The sequence below is a fragment of the Chiloscyllium punctatum genome, chromosome 32 (genome assembly GCF_047496795.1).
Source record: "Chiloscyllium punctatum isolate Juve2018m chromosome 32, sChiPun1.3, whole genome shotgun sequence".
Classification (NCBI taxonomy): domain Eukaryota; kingdom Metazoa; phylum Chordata; class Chondrichthyes; order Orectolobiformes; family Hemiscylliidae; genus Chiloscyllium; species Chiloscyllium punctatum.
The window spans coordinates 50,160,498-50,183,452 of NC_092770.1; the positions used below are offsets into that span (position 1 = coordinate 50,160,498).

General features: G+C 41.8%; 1 protein-coding gene across 1 annotated transcript; it reads right to left on the reverse strand.

The window, feature by feature from the left end:
• Positions 1 to 815: 815 nt before the first annotated feature.
• On the reverse strand, positions 816 to 12,672 carry yars2 (tyrosyl-tRNA synthetase 2, mitochondrial). Its single transcript, XM_072552335.1, has 5 exons — positions 11,865 to 12,672; positions 11,562 to 11,729; positions 5,980 to 6,135; positions 4,749 to 4,919; positions 816 to 3,039 (listed from the first exon to the last, which is right to left on the reverse strand). The coding sequence occupies exons 1-5, from the start codon at positions 12,659 to 12,661 to the stop codon at positions 2,874 to 2,876; spliced, it is 1,458 nt and encodes a 485-aa protein (XP_072408436.1). The 5' UTR covers positions 12,662 to 12,672; the 3' UTR covers positions 816 to 2,873.
• Between the last annotated feature and the right edge of the window lie 10,283 nt (positions 12,673 to 22,955).

Consider the following 22,955-nt stretch of genomic DNA (forward strand, 5'->3'; position numbering starts at 1 on the left):
GCTACACATTCATCCTGGTTATTCTATCATTCCTACTCTGACTAGCATGTGGCATTGGTAGCAATCCTGAGATTACTACCTCTAAGGTCCTAGTTTTTAAACTTGTTTCTTAACTCCCTAAATTCTCCTTGTAGGACCTCATCCCGTTTTTTTTTTCCCTATATCATTGGTGCCTACATCCACGACAACTAGCTGTTCACCCTTCCTCTTGAGACTTTTCTGTAGTCGATCAGAGACATCGCTGACCCATGCACCTGGGAGGCAATATACCATTCAGGAATCTCATTTACGACCACACCTATCTACTCTCCTTACAATCGAATTCCCTATGACTATAGCCCTTCCAAACAGCAGAGCCAGCCACTGTGTGATGAACTTGGCTACTGCTGCCTCTGCCTGGTGAGCCATCTCCCTCAACAATATCCAAAACAGTATACCTGAACACATATACAAAACACTGAAAGCTAGCACACCAATGCAGCAGGTAATCAGGAAGGCTGATGAAATTTTTTTTAAAGATTAGATTAGATTACATTACAGTGTGGAAACAGGCCCTTCAGCCCAACAAGTCCACACCGACCCCCCAAAGCGCAACCCACCCATACCCCTACATTTACCCCTTACCTAACACTACAGGCAATTTAGCATAGGCAATTCACCTGACCTGCACATCTTTGGACTGTGGGAAGAAACCGGAGCACCCGGAGGAAACCCATGCAGACACTGGGAGAATGTGCAAAATCCACACAGACAGTTGCCTGAGGCGGGAGTTGAACCCGGGTCTCTGGCGCTGTGAGGTAGCAGTGCTAACCACTGTGCCACCGTGCCTTATCTCCAGAGACTGGGCCTCCACTGCCCTCTAGGGCAGAGCATTCCACACAGCCACGACTCTCTGGGTGAAGAAGTTTCTCCTCATCTCTGTCCTAAATGGTCTACCCCGTATTTTTAAGCTCCAGTCTCTGGATTCATTTAAGAAAGAGTTTGATAGAGCTCTCAAGGACTGTGGAATCAAGGGTTATGGAGATAAGGCAGGAACAGGATACTGATTAAGGATGATCAGCCATGATCATATTGAATGGTGGTGCAGGCTCGAAGAATGGCCTACTCCTGCACCTATTGTCTATTGTCTTTGGATCCCCTTGCCACAGAAAGCTGCGATATAGAGTCCTTGTGTATATTTAAAGCTGAGCACGATAGATTCTTCATCAGTCAGGGAATCATGGGTTATAGGGAAAGAGCAGGAAAGTGGACGTGAGGAATGTCAGTTCAGCCATGATCCTATTGAATGGTGAAGCAAGGTCAAGAGGGCAAATGCCTACTCCTGTTTCTTTCTTAGTGTTAAATCCCTCTGAACACACAACCTGTTTAGAATTGTATCCTTACCTTCTCAATCTCCCTGCCAAAAATGCATCACTTCACACTTTTCAGTCACTTGTCCACAATGCTTCTAAATCTTGTGTCATACATATATTCTAAAACTGTGCCCTCTACCCAAAGTCAAAGTTATTGATACAAATGTAGAAAAGCAGTGATTCTCGTACTCCTGGAAACTCTCAGTTGACATCCAGTCTGAAAAGCAACTATTACACTCTTCTGTCTGTTACTCAGTTACTTCATATTTACTCTACATTACCCCTTTTAATTAATAGCTGTTTACTTTGCTGACATGCCTATTACATGGCACTTAATCAAAATTCTTGGAGAAGTCCATACACAGTGTGTCTGACGACATTACCACAAAAATCTAAATCAACTTAGTTAAAACACAAGATGCTTTTAAAAAAACTAATACTGCCTTTACTTAATTAATTCACATTTGTCCAAATGATTTCACTTTGTCTTGAATTGTTGTCTCAAAAGGTTTTCTCACCACTGAGGTTAAGTTGATTGGCCTGCACTTGCCAAGTGTATGGCCTTTCTGAAACATGACAGTAAATCATAATGGTTTTGCAAGTCACACTGCTCCATCTCTTTGGTGGAGTCAAACAAAATTAAGAAGTTACCTTGGGTGATTGTACTTTTCCCTTCCTTCATTCCTACCCCAAATATCAGGCATTGCAATGCATAGTAAATGTATTTGAAAGACATCTTAAATATAAAAATTACAACTTATACATTTTCAAATTCATTTCCTGTTTTTCTACTGTGTGGAGCTTTTCCATACATTATGTATATATTTATAAAAATAGCCTTATGTAATAATTAGTCACTTGATCACAGTAGCCATCTCTGTGGCATCTCACACTCAGTGAGCATAGAAGTCTATACATAGCACACTGACTCCATAAAACAGATGACAGCAAGTAAATCTGAAAGCGGATTCCAAAAATCATGAGTTTGAGAGAAGATCCATTCCGAGAATGCAATTCTGTCCCAGTTATTTGACAATTGGGTGAAGGATTTCAGTTACTACCAACAGGACATTCTAACTTACTAAACGTTATCGTAAATGGGACCAGCCTTTGATATTCTCCCATTTCCACTTAAATAAGAGTAATGATACAATAGAAATATCAATTTCTTCATATTGATCCATCTAATATAATTGATTGACCAAGAGAAATGGTTTATAGTTGTCCCTTTACAGAAAAGATATGCTATTAATGAAAAGTGATTCATTCAAAATCTTCAACATTTACACAATAAATATAACAAGAATTACAATTTGAAAGCTTTTCCAATTTCAGGTCTTGAAGTCTATTGCTAGGGTTAATGGAACCACCCCTAGGTGTTAAACCTTGACAATGACATGATTAGAACTCCACGTGACTCCAGATCCCTCCATTTGAACTGATGCCTCAAACATGTTTTTAAATTAAATCTGAAATACATATTCATTATCAAAGCAAATTAACATCCACAAACCACAGTAACTATTCTGCCAAATTGAGCCATTTGACTATGTGATAATTTTTCTTTCCAACTCTAAGCAATGACAGCCCATTTGTCAGAATATGCTGTCCCAAAATTAGCACTTGTTCTGGTTTTGTCACTTGTCTGTGATTAATCCAAATTCCACCATCTGTGATCATCTGGTACCTAGAATTGGAGAAGAAAAATACATCTTTACTGTTTGTATTTTCTTCAGAATCACTATTTAAGCAATCACCCTGCTCCCAATTTACATCAGTTACTTAGACAGAAACCATTAGCTAAAATCACAGCTAGCCTAAAGACAGGTATGAAAGTAGGCTGTGAAGAAGACATACAGAGTTCACAGATAGATAAATAAGTTGAGTGTGAAATTCTGGCGGATGGAGTAGAAGTGGCAAAATATGAAGTTCACTTTGGCAGGAAGAATGAAAAAGCAGATTACTTAAATGGAGAGCAACTGTGGAATTCCAAGTGCAGGAGGTGTTTAGTGTTGCATGAGTCACAAAAGATTATGCAGATATAGTATATGAGCAAGAGGCTAATGGGATGCTATCCTTTATTACAAGAGGAACCAGATATAAAAGTAAGGATGTTAGCTTCAGTTATACAGGGCATTTTTAAGATAACATCTCAAATGCTGTGTGCAGTTTTGATCTCTTTATTTAAGAAACTCCATAAATACTGTTTGTATTTTCTTCAGAATCACTATTTAAGCAATCACCCTGCTCCCAATTTACATCAGTTACTTAGACAGAAGTTCTGAAGTTTACTAGTTTGATACCTGAAATGAATAGCTTATTTTATGAGGATAAGTTGGACAAATTGGGCTTGTTTCCACTGGAGGTTTGGAAAAGTGAAGAGTGATTTGGTTGAAATGTACAAGATTCTAAATGGTCTTGACAAGGTGGGCACAGAAAGGATGTTTCGCCTTGCAAGTGAGTCCAGAGCCAGGGGCCTTTGTTTTAAGAGTAGGACTCACTCTTATGATTGAGGTGAAATGATTTTTTTTTTGTCTGAGGTTTGTTCCTCTGAAGACAGTGGTGGCAGGGTCATTAAATAGTTTTAAAACAGAGTGAGATAGATTCTTGGTGGACAAGGGAATCAAAAGTATTGGGAGTAGATGAGAATGTGAAACTCAAAACACAAACACATGAGCCACTTTCTTATTAAATGGCAGAGCAAGCTCCAGGGACTAAGATTGTCTGCTTCTGTTCAAATTTCATAGGTTTGTATGTCAAATTACAACCAAGAAAAGAACTTATAACAAAATGGCGAGAACTATGGCAGTTTGAGGACCAATTGACCTACAGAGAAAGATGGCTAGTGATATTAACTTCCCTCAATTAAATAGATAAGGTATTGAGAATTCAGCACTCAACCACATGATTAATTTGAGAGGTTTTGAATGACTTTGGGATCTAGTCTGAACCCAGCTCAAAATCTTTCCCAGTTTTGAGGTTTCTAAAGTCAGGTGACAGGGAGATGGACTTTGTAAACAGAAATGCAAAACTTTGCTGATACCATTTTGCTCGGAGATAAATTTTGCCATCTTTTCTATATATGTACTTGAAAATGGAAATCCAAAGTAGCATCTGTGCTGTAAAATCCTACATAACTGTCAAAGTCCACTGTGCACAGCTCCACAAAGGTTATAAAGAATAAATGAATAAGCTAGTCATAAGGATATCATTAATGAGGTTCCTTCCCCATTCCTGACTATCAAAACCATTCATTGATTGACAATTAAAATTTCTTAGGAGAAAGTGAGGACTGCAGATGCTGGAGAGTCAGAGTCAATGTTGTTCTTGATGAAGGGCTTATGGCCGAAATGTCAACTCTCCTACTCAATTAGAAGTTCTTCACAAGTGACATACCCTCTTGGTCCATCCGGAATAGCACTAGCTTTACGACAAAGGTCTAGGACTGTTGTGCCTGGCTCAAGGAGATTCTCGGAGAATGGTGCCTCTTTAAATAATTCTTGCAGTTCTTCATCTGACATAGTCTCTAGGGCATCCATACTACTATGATAGAGTGCTCTTGTACATCTGAAGAGGAAATGCAAAAATACTGAACAGTAATAACAGTAGAATATAAACTAGCATTTGTTTATTGAGTTGAATGGCACAGAGAAGATAGATTTGCTGGTTTGGAAGCTACATGACTCATAGGAAAATTTCTCCAATTCTGTTCAATAATCATTTGGTTCAATCAGGCTCTATTTAACAGAGATAAAGCCAACTTCCATATATTCCCAACTCCAGCCATGGAGCAAGATTTGAACACATAGCTTTTTGATTCTGAGATGACATGGCTACTAAGAATCAAGTTGACACCTAAAAGAAATTTAAGTGACATTATCACTGAGTTATTTAAACAAAATAGAAAAAGCTGTGAGTTCTGTACTGCCAGGGCTGATTTGAGTGGAGTATAAACGTAAAAGAGGAAGTCCCTTGTTAACATATAAAGGATTGGCAAGAATACAAACTTAGAACTGTAATACTCACTACAGAACATACAAAGAACAGGTTTGTTACAGATACAGTTGGAATTCGAGGCACTCGCTGACATCGATTCAGTGTGTCTTGTCTGTCCTAAACAAATCTCACTGCTTCTCTTCCTCCCTGTTTTCTTTCAAGACTCTCCTGAAAACCACTTCTTTGATCAAGTTTTGGCCACTCTTTCTAATACCACATAGAAGCTATAAAATTCTCTCCATCAGACTGTAACCAGTTGAATTGTACTCCTGTTAATTTTGGTTGTGTAACATCAAAACACAAAGAAATTAGATAAATGTTACTGGGTTATAATGCTATCTTACTGCAATTATTTTGAGTTACTGTTAGAGTTAAAAATAGACACTGCTTGTTATAAAACAGATCACATTTGTCTTTTGTTTTATTAAACTCATTCATCTTCTGGAAGGTGGTTTCCATGGATATTACACAGATCAACATCCATAGGGAGAGATAGTTTAATGTCCATAAACTTCACAATTATTGTTTCCTTGTAGCCACTAGTGCTTAATACTTCAAAGGTTGTCGGAGCAAAGCCTAATTGAACTAAATCTCTGGGTTAAGGGTTTGGTACACAAGCCTCAAGACTTACCTTTTGGCAGTCTCTAGACCTTCTTTACCATGAACCAATTTGGTCACTTCTGCTGCCAGTCGTTTCTGGGCATTTCTCTTTCCTGGATCATTTCTATGGATGTCCATAATGCTTTCAATCTCAGCAAGTGGGATGAAGGTAAAAAGTTTTAGATACCTGAAGAAATCAAAAGTGCTAAATGATCAAGGGTAGAAATAACATAATAGATATGTATACTTTATAAAGGTAAAATAAAACTACGTCACCATTAAGAATACATATTACTGCAAGCAGACTGTTGTAACAACAGACACTTGATGTCTAACTTTCAAGTTCATAATCTTCCCTGCGTTGCTGCATACACGTATAAAAAAACAGGATATTTCACACTACACTAGGGTCAAGGAGGGACCAGGCTAAAAGCATAGACATTCTTTTCCTCAAGCTACATGTTCATGCCAAGGTTCTAATACAAAAAGGAAGGAAAGGTTCTTACTGAATGTCAGGCACTTGCTCCTCAAAAAAATTAAAATGTAGCAGAGTCAAGAAAGAACAAAACACTATGCACAGTTCTTCATTCTTGATGGCTACTCAAAGCAGAGATGACACTTGTTACAATTTTATGTTTCAAATAATTAGTAATCATTAGGCAAAAACTTCTAAATAAGGATAGTGGTGCACAGTACTACAAGTGAAAGAGTAGTCCACCAAGTGTGAGAAAGCAGAAGGGAGAGAGGTACTTAAAAATCATAAAACTGAAAGTAGCAGTATAGGAAAACTAATGAGACTACAGGCTCATGCGCCATCTGGACATGAACCCTGCATCCTCGGATCTTAGTAGTGCCCTCAGATGGTAGATGCATTGTATGTAATCATCCAAAATTTCCTAGATTCATGTAAGAGGGGAAACTTCAAATACAATTTCTATTCAAGAAAAGAGGGAGAAGGAAAATAGGAATCTATAGGCCAGTTAGTCTAACTGACAATGTGGTTGCTGTGGATGTTTCCTCCTTTGGAAGAATTGAAAGGGCACAGTTTCAAGATAAGGAGTCTCAAATTTAAGACCGAGATGAGAAGGAATTTCGTCTTGAGAACCTCATTGATCTTTGGAGTTTTCTTCCCCAAGAGTAGTAGAAGCTTTTTTTTAAGTATATTCATGGCTGAATTAACAAACTTTTGATCAAGACAGTAAATAGTTCTGAGGTGGGCAGGAGAGGAAAGAGAGGCAGCAAAGTGGAATTGGTGCCACAATCAGATCAACAGTTATCTTCCTAAATGGCAGAGCAGGCTCAAGAGGCCAAATAACCTTCTCCTGGTTCTATATCATATGATTAGTACTCTCACAAGGTTTGGAATCCTTGATGTAATGGGAAAAGAATAGTTATTTAAATAGAGAAAAGCGGCAGAAAGTTGCAAAACAAGCTGACTTGGCCAATACTTGTGTATGAAACAAAAGTAATAGGTGCAGCAGGTAAGCAGGAAAGCTAATGGAATGTTAGTCCTTATTTCAAGGATATTGGAGTATAGAATAGGAAAATCTTACTGCAACTATCCAAGATGCTGGTGAGACCACATTTGGAGTAATGTGAGTAGTTTTGATCCTCTTTATTGAAAGTAAGTTATCATTTCATTGAAGACAGTTCAGAGAAGTTTCACTAAGATGATCCCTGGTACAGAGGGACTGTCTAACAAGCAAAGGCTAAACAGTTTGGGACTCTACTCATCAGAGTTTAGAAGAACAAGAAGTGATCACATTGAAACTCTTAAGAAAGACTCCTAAGGACCATGACAGGATAAATTCTGAGAGGATGTGGCTTCTCTTGACAGCATCCAGAACCAGAGGGCATAGAACAAAGGGAAGTCAATTTAAGAATAAGAGGAAATTTCTTCTCTTGGAGAGTCAAGTCTTTCACTGAGAGCCGTGGGGGCACAGTCTTTGTGTATCTTTGTAGCTGAGATAGATAGATTCTTGAACAATAGGAGAAAGGGCAGGCAAGTGGACATATGGAAGGCTAGCATCCAAGTAGCTTCGAAATTGACGTTTCGGGCAAAAGCCCTTCATCAGGAATAAAGGCAGTGAGCCTGAAGCGTGGAGAGATAAGCTAGAGGAGGGTGGGGGTGGGGAGAAAGTAGCATAGAGTACAATGGGTGAGTGTGGGAGGTATGGCCACTCCCACAACCACTTCCACCCCTCACAACTCCTCATGAATCACACCTGACATCACTTCTGCCCTTCACATCATCGCTGATGCCACATGCTCAGTGACTTCCGCCACCCCTACTGCCATGGTCACCACCACGTCCGCTCCCACCAGCGCCACTCATTTGCATTCTGCTGACATGCCCCCCACAGACCCCACTGTCACTATCCCCACCCCCCAGAACCCCAAGGGGAACACGACCCCTGCTCATGACTCCACCCCCATTCCCCCCACCATCACACCCACTCCAGTTACAGGTTCCACCCCCACTCCCAGCTCTACACCCACACCAGATCCCAGCTCCCAGCCCTGCCGAGTTTTCACCATCCCCCCAGACCTCCCCCTCACTGAGGACGAACGATCAGTCCTCAGCAAAGGACTCACCTTCATCCCCCTCTATCCACGCATCAATGAATTTAATACACGCCGTGACGTCAAACAATTCTTCCGTCGCCTCTGCCTCCGAGCTTACTTTCACAATCAGAATTCCCGCCCACCTTCTGAGGACCCCTTCGCCCACCTCCAACACACTGCATCCACCTGGACACCCCGCGCTGGCCTATTACCTGCCCTCGACCTCTTCATTTCCAACTGCCGCTGGGACATTAACCGCCTCAACCTGTCGTCCCCCCTCCCACACTCCAACCTCTCACCCTCAAAATGCGCAGCCCTCCAATCCGTCTGCTCCAAACCCAACCTCACCATCAAGCCAGCGGATAAAGGGGGCGCGCAGTGGTAGTCTGGCACACTGACCTCTACACCGCTGAAGCCAAACGTCAACTCGAGGACACCTCTTCCTACTGCTCCCTCGACCATGACCCCACCCCCCATCACCAAACCATCATCTCCCAGACCATACAGAACCTCATCACCTCAGGAGATCTCCCACCCACAGCTTCCAACCTCATAGTCCGGGAACCCCGCACTGCCCGGTTCTACCTCCTTCCCAAGATCCACAAGCCTGACCACGCTGGCCGACTCATTGTCTCAGCATGCTTCTGCCCCACTGAACTCATCTCTACCTACCTCGGCACTGTCCTATCCCCCCTCGTCCAGGAACGCCCCACATACATTCGAGACACCACGCACGCCCTCCACCTCCTCCAAGACTTCCTTTTCGCTGGCCCCCAACACCTCATCTTCACCATGGATATCCAATCCCTCTACACCTCCATCCGCCATGACCACGGCCTCCAAGCCCTCCGTTGCTTCCTCTCCAGACGTCCCCAACAGTACCCTTCAACCGATGCTCTCTCATTCGTTTGGCTGAACTGGTCCTTACCCTTAACAATTTCTTCTTTGAATCCTCCCACTTTCTCCAGACCAAAGGAGTAGCCATGGGCACACGTATGGGCCCCAGCTATGCCTGTCTCTTTGTTGGTTACGTAGAGCAGTTGATCTTCCGTAATTACACCGGCACCACTCCCCACCTCTTCCTCCGCTACATTGATGACTGCATTGGCGCCACCTCGTGCTCCCGCGAGGAGGTTGAGCAATTCATCAACTTCACCAACACATTCCACCCTGACCTTAAATTTACCTGGACCATCTCTGACACCTCCCTCCCCTTCCTGGACCTCTCCATCTCCATTAGTGACGACCGACTTGACACTGACATTTTTTACAAACCCACCGATTCCCACAGCTACCTGGATTACACCTCTTCCCACCCTACCTCTTGCAAAAATGCCATCCCATATTCCCAATTCCTCCACCTCCGCCGGATCTGCTCCCAGGAGGACCAGTTCCACCACAGAACACACCAGATGGCCTCCTTCTTTAGAGACCGCAATTTCCCTTCCCACGTGGTTAAAGATGCCCTCCAACGCATCTCGTCTACATCCCGCACCTCCGCCCTCAGACCCCACCCCTCCAACCGTGACAAGGACAGAACGCCCCTGGTGCTCACCTTCCACCCTACCAACCTTCGCATAAACCAAATCATCCGCCGACATTTCCGCCACCTCCAAACAGACCCCACTACCAGGGATATATTTCCCTCCCCATCCCTTTCCGCCTTCCGCAAAGACCGTTCCTTTCGCGACTACCTGGTCAGGTCCACGCCCCCAAACAACCCATCCTCCAATCCTGGCACTTTCCCCTGCCACCACAGGAACTGTAAAACCTGCACCCACACCTCCTCCCTCACCTCTATCCAAGGCCCTAAAGGAGCCTTCCACATCCATCAAAGTTTTACTTGCACATCTACTAATATCATTTATTGTATCCGTTCCTCCCGATGCAGTCTCCTCTACATTGGGGAGACTGGGCGCCTCTTAGCAGAGCGCTTTAGGGAACATCTCCGGGACACCTGCACCAATCAACCACACCACCCCATGGCCCAACATTTCAACTCCCCCTCCCACTCTGCCAAGGACATGGAGGTTCTGGGCCTCCTTCACCGCCGCTCCCTCACCACCAGACGCCTGGAGGAAGAACGCCTCATCTTCCACCTCGGAACACTTCAACCCCAGGGCATCAATGTGGACTTCAACAGTTTCCTCATTTCCCCTTCCCCCACCTCACCCTAGTTCTAAACTTCCAGCTCAGTAACTGTCTCCATGACTTGTCCGGACTTGTCCTACCTGCCTATCTCCTTTTCCACCTATCCACTCCACCTTCTCCTCCCTGACCTATCACCTTCATCCCCTCCCCCACTCACCCATTGTACTCTATGCTACTTTCTCCCCACCCCCATCCTCCTCTAGCTTATCTCTCCACACTTCAGGCTCACTGCCTTTATTCCTGATGAAGGGCTTTTGCCCAAAACGTCGATTTTGAAGCTGCTTGGATGCTGCCTGAACTGCTGTGCTCTTCCAGCACCACTAATCCAGAATCTGGTTTCCAGCATCTGCAGTCATTGTTTTTACCCATGGAAGGCTAGATCAGCCATGATCCTTTTGAATCAGGCTTCAGGGACCAAACGACCCACTCTCGCTCCTATTTCTTATGGTATTATCTAAAGATGCAGATCATGCATATTACTGTGACACTTAACAAATTGTAAGTGATGGTGAATGTCTGCGAGAGCATAAACTGCGACAGCTCCAGATTAATATTCTTACAGGATCTGAAAAAAAGTCATCAAAATTATATTCCTTCCTTCACAACATGGTAGCTTTGAAATTTTGGTAACACGTCTCTTTCTACTTTGGGAGTGATACATATATAAGAATAATCACTTCAAAAGTATAATGCATACTGCAATAATTATGAAAAAGCACAGATATGATGCAACTGCACCTATCAATAAACCATCTCATAATCATGTATTCACCTGGCAAAGAAATACAGCATCTCCAAGGATTTTTAAAAGAGCCTAAATTAATAAATCATTGCCTTGCATCAGACCATAAAAACACAAACTATAAACAAAATGAAACATAAGTAGAAAGAACTTGCCTTTCTATATTTGAATCTGGTTGCCTGACAAAGTACTGGTACAACTCAAAGGGCGAAGTCTTGTTTCGGTTCAACCATACTGCATTTCCTGCAGTTTTACCCAGCTTGTCTCCTGATGAACTAGTTACAAGTGGTACCATGATGCCAAATACGTCTTGCCCAGTCACCCTAAAGAACCATTAGTTTGTTTTAAAAGAAACGTACATTACTCGAAGATTCAACACGTGAAAAAAATGGGGAAATCGAAAATCACAATAAATTGAGATACTTGCGAAGGATATACTTAAGGGAGATGTGCTTTACTTGTGTATAAATTCGTATCCAGATATCATGTTACCCAGTTGATCTGTCCCTCCCAGTTGGATTCTGCAATTGTGATGTTGATTTAAATAATAAAAATCGTATGCCTGAAACATCTGGTAAGTGAACTCAGTCAAATTCATGCCCTCGGAGCTCTTGAGCCGAGACTGCACACTGTGTCTGCTCAGCATGGTGGCCATGCGAAAGTGTCGACCCACTGTATCCAGGAAGCCAACCACCTCCTTCTCCTTATACCAAGACCAGTTATTGAGAATACTGAGTGACCCCAAATTGGCCGCCTCAGCATCATTGCAGAAGCAGAGGCGGTGGTTATGGAAGACGCCGAGGATCCCCTCCTGGATGCCCCGGGCGTTCTCCTGCACCGTGTTCGCACTCACGGCCTCCCTTTCGCTGCTCCGGCCGCTCGGATCGCCCAGCCGAGCTGTGGCTCCGCCGAGCAGCACCAGGACTCGGTGGCCTGCCCGCTGGAAGTGCAGCAGGCCGATGAGAGCCAACAGGTTGCCCACATGCAGGCTGTCGGCAGTGGGATCAAAGCCGCAGTACACGGTCTGGGGCCCGGACTCGAGCAGCCGGGGCAGATCACCGCCCTCTGGGAAGATGTCTTTAAAGATGCCTCGCCGGTGAAGCTGCAGGACATTCCTGCCACTTTTACACCGGCTCCGGATTCGGACCGCAACCTTCCCGGAGACCGAGAGGAAGGATCTCGGCCTCCCGAAGAGGGTTAGGACCAGGCCGCCCCATGCCATGGGCGCCGCCATCTTGGTGGCCTCCCAGTGCATCGTGGGAACCCGTGACGTCTCACCCGAGTCCCGGATGAATTCTGGGACCAACTGCCGAATGTTTTGAAAAGTCAAGGAAGTTTGAGCAGGAGGTGGCACGTGGCGGATGGGAGACCGCTCTGCACCGTAGCCACGCTCTGTCTGCAGCTCCCAGGCGCCAACAATCCTGCCTCGGGTTTGCTGCAGTGCTCCAGGGAATCTCAGCACCAGCTGCAAGAACAGCATCTGCAGCCTGATGGAAGGGGCTTATGACCGAAACATTAACCCTTCTGCTCCTCGGACACTACTGTGCTTTCCCAGCGCCACATTCTTCGGTTCTGATCTCCAGCACCTGCAGTCCTCACTTTCTCCTAGTTGATTATAATGTTACTGCAAAGCCTAGTCCAAGGCTTGAAGAAGTTCTCCTCCTCCCTCTACAAGGATCTCAGTGAGTCTCACTGCACTTCCCCCCCCAATCCCAGGTCATCTCCTGGACCCTGAAGCAGACTCGCTACTGCAGCCACATCTCCTTCCTCAGCACCTGCCTATGGAACCAACTGAGCCCACAGGGACTCCGGACTACATACAGTCCATTACAATTTGGACTTGAACAGGACAACCGGTTTCTACAACACATCCTGATGAAGGGCTTTTACGCCTGAAATGTCGATTCTTCTGCTCCTCGGATGCTGCCTGGCTGGCTGTGCTTTTCCAGTGCCACATTCTTCAACTGCAGCCTTCAGTGTTGAGGTCAAATAATTTTAGGACCTGAACAACACCTCTCACATCCTAACCCCAATCCCACACACCAGACCTTCATCAGATGGACCGCAACCACAAACAACTCATTTAACTGGTGGGCTTGGTTCAAGTCCCACCTGTTCCAGATCTCTGAACAGGTTGATGAGAAAATAGGGTAAATCGTTTTCTTTTTAAAATTACAATTTTGCAGCTATTGATTCCTCAGGCTGACCTTTATCAAGTCTTTTTTCTGTCCAACCATTGTTCTCTCTCTGGGCTTCACCTCCACCTATCGTTTGCTCCTCCCCTCTCCAACCATCCCACCTTCAACACATATACCAATATTTTCCTGGCTACATTTACTTCTGAAGAAGGGTCACTGGGCCCGAAACATTAACTATGCTTTGTCTTCACAGCTGCTGCCAGACCAGCAATTTTTTTTTCTCTTTCTCATTTCCAACATCCGCAATTCTTTGGTTTGTCTTTTGTTCATCAGCTCAATTGTTTGGAGACACGGATCTGTATTAAGTTACTGGCTGGTCTGGCCTTGTCATGTAAGCTCTTCCTCTGTTGTGCCACCTTTTGTCTGTGACAGCCACTAAACATCTTCCTTGAAACATGGTATTGGAAATTGTGCACCTTTAGAGCTGTAACAGAACCAGCTCAAACCAGCCGTAAGAAAGGCAGGAAGGAATGTACAGCTGAAAATCTGTGTATTTATCATGTTCTAAAAGAGCCAACTGCTGAAAGAAACAGTGAGGAAGAAGTTAGCAAGTACAATAAAAAATATATAGTTATATTCATAATGTATTGATGCCAACAACCTGGTTTCAATGCTTAAATTGGCTAAGATTACCATGAAGGACTCTTCAAACTCTGCTCTCCCCTGAGGTATGCTGACCCTATCTCTGGTGAGAGAACAATGCTGTGGGCCTGGATGTAGGTTTTGCTCGCTGAGCTGGAAGTTTCATTTTCAGACATTTCGTCACCATACTAAGTAACATCTTCAGTGAGCCTCTGCGAAGCACTGCTGATTCCTGCTTTCTATTTATATGTTTGGGTTTCTTTGGGTTGGTGATGTTATTTCCTGAGGAAGGACACCACTTCGACTGGGACAACCCATCTGTCTGAGGACAAGCCAAACATAGACACATACAAGAATTCCTAGAAGCATGGCAATCCAACCAAAACTCTCAACAAACATGTTAATTTGGACCTCATTTACCAACCCCTGAGAAAATGAACAGGAAATGACTTCACCCACCCAAAGAAACCCAAACATATAAATAGAAAGCAGGAATCATCAGCGTTGCTTCGTCCAGAGGCTCACTGATGTTACCTAGTATGGTGACGAAACGTCTGAAAATGAACTTTACAGCTCAGCAAGCAAACCTACATCCAGAACCTCAACTCAAGCTACAAATCTTGTCAAATCTCGCTAGTTCTGTAGTCCTCTGGGATAATGGTGACTTCACAGCATGGAAAGAGGCCTTTCTCTGCAGCTTATCCAGTTTTTAATTCAATTTCATTTGCTGGTAACCTTGAACACTGTCATTTAAAGTATTCACCTGTATTTCAGGGACTGGAATATAAAGTCTTGCTAAACTATATAAAGCTCTGGTCAGACCACAACTGCTATACTGTGAACAATATTGGTACCATTATTTAAGGAAAGATGTACTGTATTGAAGGCAGTCCAAAGAAGTTTCACAGGATTGATTCTGGGTATGGAAAGATTTTCCTATGAGGACAGATTGAGTAGGTTGGGCTTTGTACTCATTGAAGTTTCGGAGAATGAAAGGAGATTTTATAGAAATCCTTAGAGGGCTTAACTGGGGAGATGCAGAGAGGTTTTTTTTCCCTTGTGGAAGAGTCACAGAGGACACAAGGCATCACCTATTTAAGATGGGGTGACAATTTTTGTGTGGGATAGTGAATCTGTGAAATTCTTAATTGCAGAGGATTGTTAAGCATTTTCAAGGCTGAAATAGATTTCTAATCATTAAGGAAATCAAAGTCATGGGGATAAGAGAGGAAAGTAGATTTGAGGATGATCAGATCAACCACGATCTCATTCAGAGGCAGAGCAGACTCAATAGGCTGAATAGCGTACTTTTACTCCTAAGTCTTACTGTCTAAATGTTATGTCATATCCCATTTCTACTATGCCTTCATGCAATGAGTTCCAGATAACCTTGAATTTTTGGTGAGTCAAATGACTGCTATATTTAATATTGGGACTCAGTGTACCACTGAAAATGTAGAATGCTGAAAAGTGCACTTCAGTTATTACAACATTCCAATAATTGTGATGAGTGGCAACAGCTCACACATTTCACAAAGGAATGGGGAATTCAATTATGATACGTAATCGCCACCCTATCCTGAGTCTAATGGAAACTGAGAGGCAGCAGTGAAAATCATCAAAGGTACCATAAAGAAATCCAACACAAATTTATGCAAGCAACTCTTGGTTGGAAGAATGCATTTACTGAAGGCATGAAAAATTGTCAAATCCAAAGATTAATGTCACACCACACCCAAACTGCTCCCCACATGGCAGAAACACCATACCCAAACTGCTCCCCACTTGGCAGAAACACCATACCCAAACTGCTCCCCACATAGCAGAAAGACTGCCAAACAAGAAGTGAATGAAAAAATAAAGATGAAACAACAGAAAGTCAATTTCACTTTGACAAAATTGTTAAGTCATTTACAAGAGCCGAGCTTTGGGTAGCCAGTCAGAATGGAAATGTTCAATGCTCACAATAAATGTCAGTCCATATAGCAATTTGGGACTTGTGTTGAGCAGTTTTCATCTTGATTGTACAAAGAGAATGGAAACAGTAAAATATGTTCTAAGAACTGCAGACATATTCCTGCAACTAGAGAAGCTGGTCGGTCACTGCCAGCACTCTTGTCATTGGTCTTGCTATCTGCCTAATGCACAAATGATCATCAGTCCCAGAAGTCCACTGTCAACGGAAGCAGAAATGAATCACCAGCAACAGTTAAAGTGGTAACAATACTTGCCACAGGAAACACACTTCCCGATGAAGAAACATCAACCTAGCAATGAGCATATATCAGAGAACAGCCACCAACAATATGCATGTATCACTGGGAGATCTGCATGATTATCAGGAAATGCATGTGCAGAGACTTGCAAAAGTGGAACTGACAAGAATTAACACACTTTTGTTAATGGTTGATCATTTTCTTTATGATCATGTAAAACTGTAGGATTCATAACTGTTAGTTATAGTGCATGTGTTTCATTTTATGTAAAAAGGAATGGGGGATATTTGAAGCAATGAACTGTATCTAGTATGCTGGCTAGTTTGCCATAGTTGTGTGACCTCCATCTCTGCTGTAGTTGTTTTTTGTGCAGTTTGTACATAGCAGCAATTACACACATCATTTGAAACACAGGCTATCATTGTGAGGTAGTCCACTCACCAGGGAAGCCTACGGATGTTCTTTCACCCAAGCAGGGAGGGAATGTCTCTATTGCCTGCATGTTGTGACATGTTGTCACCTAGGTATTTGCGAGGTGCTTGACTCCTAGGGAATTTAAACTGACCCTATTGTTACAGAAACCTGAAGACTGATTAGAAAATACAGATTATCCTCCTTTAATTGGCTATAAACGGCTATATAAATGTTAATTACCTCATTTGGTTAGGTTCTGTGTTTGGACTGTAGATCACTCTTCTGCAAAAATACACAAGAACCTGGAGACATGCATTCTTCCTACTTTTAAGGGTATGATTTTAGGCCCTTGATCCCAGCAAAGACGGAGAATCTGGTCTATTTAATTTCATATTGTTTTCCTATTTAATAAAGTACATACCTCAATCATGTAAATACATCATAGATCATTCCTTGTTGCATTCACAACCCCTCCCTATTAATTGACTCAGTCATTCTTTTAATCTGGTTTCCTTATTTAAATCCTTCCTAGTTTAATTTATTTTGTTTCTCAAGGTGTCTGTTTCATTTAGTTGATGTCTTTTTTAGTGATATGGCCCTAAATTCCTAATTTCTGCAATGTTTTTTCCTGGTTTCTGAAATTGCCATTGCAATATCTCCAATCTTCAGCTATTTATATCAATAGTTTTCATATGACACATATAGTATTCTATTGTAAGATGGTATTTCCCTTGAAGAGATTAGTATTGAGCTTCATACCACAGTGATATATCATTAGCTATGGTATTATGATTCATTCCGCAATGTTGTGATACCACTTTGGGAATTAAATTTGTGCAGTCCCTTCCAAAATGTTATGAAAGCAAAGCTGAGGTTTTTTTCTTTTGAGAGGATAGCAAAGCAGAAAAGGTTACCAAGAGAAAACTGGATAGTGCTTATGCAAAGCAGGTTGACAGGCAGAGATCTGGAGGTTTATGCCTTTCTTTCTATGAAGGCATCTAAAGCTTATGAGTTGGCCAAAAAGGCTGTTCTCACAATGTACAAGTTATTGCCTGAGGCTTACAAAATCTTTAAAATATCCAGAAGCAGCTTGGGCAGACGTGTATGGAATTTGAGAGGATAAGACAAAATCACTTTGACCATTGTATATGGGGATTAAAAGTAGTGGTTATATATGAAACGCTTGAGCAAATACTTCCTAGAAAAAAAATCTACAATGTCAATTCCTCCATTCATATAAATTCACATAGAAAACCAGAACATTGCTGCACCAAAACAGGTGAAATGGCCATTGACTACAAGCTGGCCTATCTAAATCTGTCATGACCTAAGGAAATAGGTCAGTAGTGAAAGGAAGGTATGATTAGATTACTTACAGTGTGGAAACAGGCCCTTTGGCCCAACAAGTTCACACCGACCCTCCAAAGAGCAACCCACCCCCCTACATTTACCCCTTCACCTAACACTATGGGCAATTTAACATGGCCAATTCACCTAACCTGCACAGGTTTGGACTGTGGGAGGAAACCGGAGCACCAGGAGGAAACCCATGCAGACACGGGGAGAACGTGCAAACTCCACACAGACAGTTGCCTGAGGTGGGAATTGAACCCGGGTCTCTAGCACTGTGAGGCAGCAGTGCTAACCACTGTGCCACTGTGTATGTGCCCAGGAACAACAGGTACAGCTGGGGATGACTTAAGATCTTTTCAAAACAGGGTGCAAGTATGTGCAAAAGCCTAAGTGTTTCGATTGTCACAAGATATCATTGTCACATCTTCATGCTGAATGTTGGATAAGTCCATGGAACCTATTGCTGTACACTGGCTTAACACAGGGAAAGAAGCTCTGATGTGAGTCCAATGTATGCATTGTAGTTCTTTCTGCAATTGAGACTACATATAAGCATTACTGAGTGCAATAAATACCTTCGAGTTACTGGGAGCTCTTGTTAAACGGAAAACTGTCTCCTCAACCTAAAATGAGGCAAGTAAATCTATAGTCATACTTAGAAATACAAGAACGATTGTAACTCTTCTGAGCTGGGAATATCCACCTGAGAGTGACATGAATATCAATCTTTTAGTAAACACCATTAGTAAAGAGTATATAACAATATCATTGTATTGGCTTCACCTAAAGTGTGACCTAATGTCTGAAGCAGTAACTATAGAGGTTGTCCATAGTTTACTTGTGGATAGTGTTGACCTACTTCTGGGAATGATCTGGCAGGAAGTGAATGTTATAGTTTTCCCAGTAGTCATTGATAAAGTAAGTTGAGGAGACAGAGTAATTACAGGATTTTTTTTCCTTGTGTCGTGATCTGAGCAATGGCTAAACAATGTGCATCAGATAGCAAATTGGCATCACAGACTAATATTTTGTTTGCTAAAACTTTCTTTAGAGATAATCTGAAGGAGGTTTTCAATAATTCCTCTCTGATCAAAACTGAGCAACTCAATCCAGAGTGCAATAAAATAACCCAATCAATTCAAAATGAAGTTAAAGCTAAGGGAGTTCTAGAATGCTACTACGTTAAAAAAAAGACTCTGATAAGGAAGTGGAGATACCTGCACAGACCTGTGGACAAAGAGTTGACGTTGGTTTTTCAGATGGGCAGTGTACCACACCAATATGGTCAGGAAATATTAAGCCCATGAATTTCCTGTAGCAGGACGTGTAAAAGTATGTGTGATCTGAATGTGTATAAGTCAACGTTTTTCACTGGCTAGTGTTCACAAGTGCATGTTGCAGTTCTATAAACTGCTTTTGTGTCACATTGGCGGAAACTGCAAGATGCATTCACACTTGATCTTTTATTTTCCGTACCAGTTTTTGAGGAACCATAAAGTAGGCTGTAGTAAACCTGCGTGGGACCCTTATCAAAACTGAAAGTGGGACAGCAGTATATATTTACTGTTGTGGATTTGGCTAATTAATTCCCAGATGCCATATACTTGAGAACAGTTACTGCACAGAGATGTTTAGAGTACAGAGGAGGCCATTCATTCCATTGTGATCATGTTAATCAACAAAGATTTGACCACACTAAATCCCATTTCCAAGCTTTTGGTCCATAGGCTCAGAAACTGCGACAATGCAAGAGAATATGTAAACAATGCTTAAATGTTAATGAGAGTTCCTGACTCAACCACCCTTCCAAACAGTGAGTTCCGGACTTCCACCACTCTGAGGCAAAACAATTCTCCTCCAACTGCCTCTTAGCTTTCTGCCTCTTACTGTAAATCTATGGTGCCTGGATATTAACGCCTCCACTAATGGAAGAAGTGCCTTCATACTCATCCTATGTATGCCCCATATAATCATATACAATTTCATTAAATCCTCTCTCACCCTTTGCTTCTCAAGGAAAACAACCCCAGCCTAGCCAATCTTCTCTCATAGTGCAGGAAGCATCCTGACAAATCTCCTCTACACTTTCTAGTGCAATTACATGTTTCAGATAATGCAGTTACCAGAGCACCACATAAGTTCTGCTGTGATATAACCAGCATTTTATACAGCTCTGGCCTAACCTCCTTGATCTAATGCTGATAATGGTAAGTATCCCATGTGCCATTTTAACAACCTTATTTACGTGGCCTGCTTCATTCAGAAATATATGGATATGAAATCCAAAGTCCCTCTGGTCTTCAGTACTTTTTTTGGGGTCTGACCATTTGTAGTGTAATCCCTTTTAAAATGGTAGTAGAGAAGTCAACTCATTTCTTCACTCAATATGGATTGCAAATGATGGACCAGTTGGATCAAGGTTTCAATTTCATTTCTAAAACTTTTCAAGAAGTTATAAGTAGTCTGGACATGACATAGTTAAAATGACACAAGGAACTTTAGAAAGATACCATCAAACCCTCAGAATAATAATCAGGGCCCACTATCATGTGCAACCATGTGATTGGGACAAAGGAATGAAACTTCTTTTGTTTGCCATATGAGATTCACCTAATGAGTCAACTGATTTTATTTCTTCAGATTAGTTTGTGGTTTTGGGATAAGTGGTCTTATGAAACTAATCAAAGGAAGTTTTTTTTTAGGACAGAATGACAAATCCTTCATGTTAGACTGTGTATCAATGTTCCAAGAATGGTTCATAGGATCCTGCAAAGTAGTCCATAAACACCTTAATGCATCACAACCATCCAACAATGGGCTAAGTATGCCAAATTCAGGACAATTCAACCAGGTTACTTATTTTATAAGGTGAACTATTGAAAGCACAATGGTCAATGTAGACTAATCTAAAGGATTGGTAAAGTAATTTGTTTAATTAACAGCCCAGATTATCAGAACAAAATGTTGTCACATATGTTGCAGTAATAACACTGTCAGGTATTTTTTAAAAAAATACCACTATCAGTCTCCCTCATCTTTTGTTTGAATTGTGCTTAACTGCTTTTGTACATAAGTTAATCAACTGGAAAACATGGGTGATTTGGTGATGAGGGGAAAATTTTTAGTTGGGTGTAACAGCACCTATGGATATAAAACAAGAGAAAAAATATCACTGTTGAGAACTGTTTTTGGAACACAGGTAGTGTTCCTGCCTCTACAACAGGAAACCTAGGCAAGTTCCACCTGCTCTGAAGATGTGTAGTAACATCTCTGACAAGTTTGATTAGAAAAAAATCTAAGTCCTGCTGGCCCTTATTTATATGGCTCTTGTGTTGCAATGGTAGTGTCATTAACCCTTGGTCAGGAGACTTGGGTTCAAGACCTACCTGCATCACAGCCATGAAATAACACCCCTGAACAGGTTAATTAGAAAATTGATGCATTTTTAAAAATATACCATTGTCAGCATAAAGATGTATGTGTAAGTATATCAGGTGGTAAGGACAGTGGGGGATGAAAGGGATGAGTAAGGATGTTGTAGAAGGACGAGACAATTCCCATATTGAACCATCTACTTTCTGGGTAGCTAACACTGAGCCATTAGGTTAGGTACCATGCTTTCATATTTAGAGACAGAAGAAGAGAAAGATCTAACTAACTGAATTTAAAGGAACTTGTAGAGTTGTACAACTCTAATTTTCTGTGATGTGGATGCAGGATAATCTTCCGATATCAAAGAGCATCCTTATCAGTTAGGTCCAGAAATAGGCTCAAATGAAAGCTGAAAGATATTGGAATCCACATGTGCATAAAGGGTGACCTTGTGACAGGAAGCCATCCTCTGTGGAGTTACTTAAAAAACCAAAGTAATGTGGTCAGAGGAATCCTTTGAGAAGTTAAAAGTAATCTTAATCAATTAACCTGCCTTACTGCTGCAAATTTCGCTAAGCTCTTTAAGGTAGCAATTCATGCTAGTGACTTGGGGATAGGTGCAATCCTATTACAGTGTGGAAATAGAGAAATCAGTCAGATACTTTTCTAACAAGCCAAATTAGTGCTAAAAGGGATACTCTACAGTGAAAAAAACAGACCTTTTTTTAATCCATACATCCTTCACAGCTCGATGGTGACACTGTTATATACTGACTAGAATCCCTCAGGCTTTGTGGAAAAATTTACATAACCAAAATACGAGACTATTTTAATGGAATTTGCTAGTGTGGTCTTTTCTCATAAAAGTTTGTTCAAAATGCATGAAAAATTTCATGTAATTCATGATGTTATTATAACTGTGTGATGGGAAGAATGCACTGATAATCAAACCCTACTACTTCACCATTAATACAAATGCCTGGATTCAATTACCAAAATGGTCAATTGTTTCTCTTTAGTATTATGTTTCTGCATGGAAGTGAGTTTCAACTGACCTTTTTTTTTAATGAACTTCAAATACTCAGTTCATTATAACAGAAACTTAGTCTTAAAACAAGTGGTTAACTATAACTAATGAAAACTATATTCCCTTAATCGTAAACACCGAAACATTTGTAAAGATCATGTCCTTTTAAATTATTTTTCTGTACTTTTGATTGTGGACTGAAAAGGAGAAAAGAACTGTTTTAAAAGCAAACAATTGATGGAGGATTGCTGCATGTGTAGAAAGCAAGTAGCCTGACACTCACTGCAATCCTCATTTACATAGATGCTTATTCAAACAGTAATTGAAGTGTAGTTTGTAGACAAGCTGGAGATGTGAAGAATTGTTTGGTCCAGGTAATTGATTAGT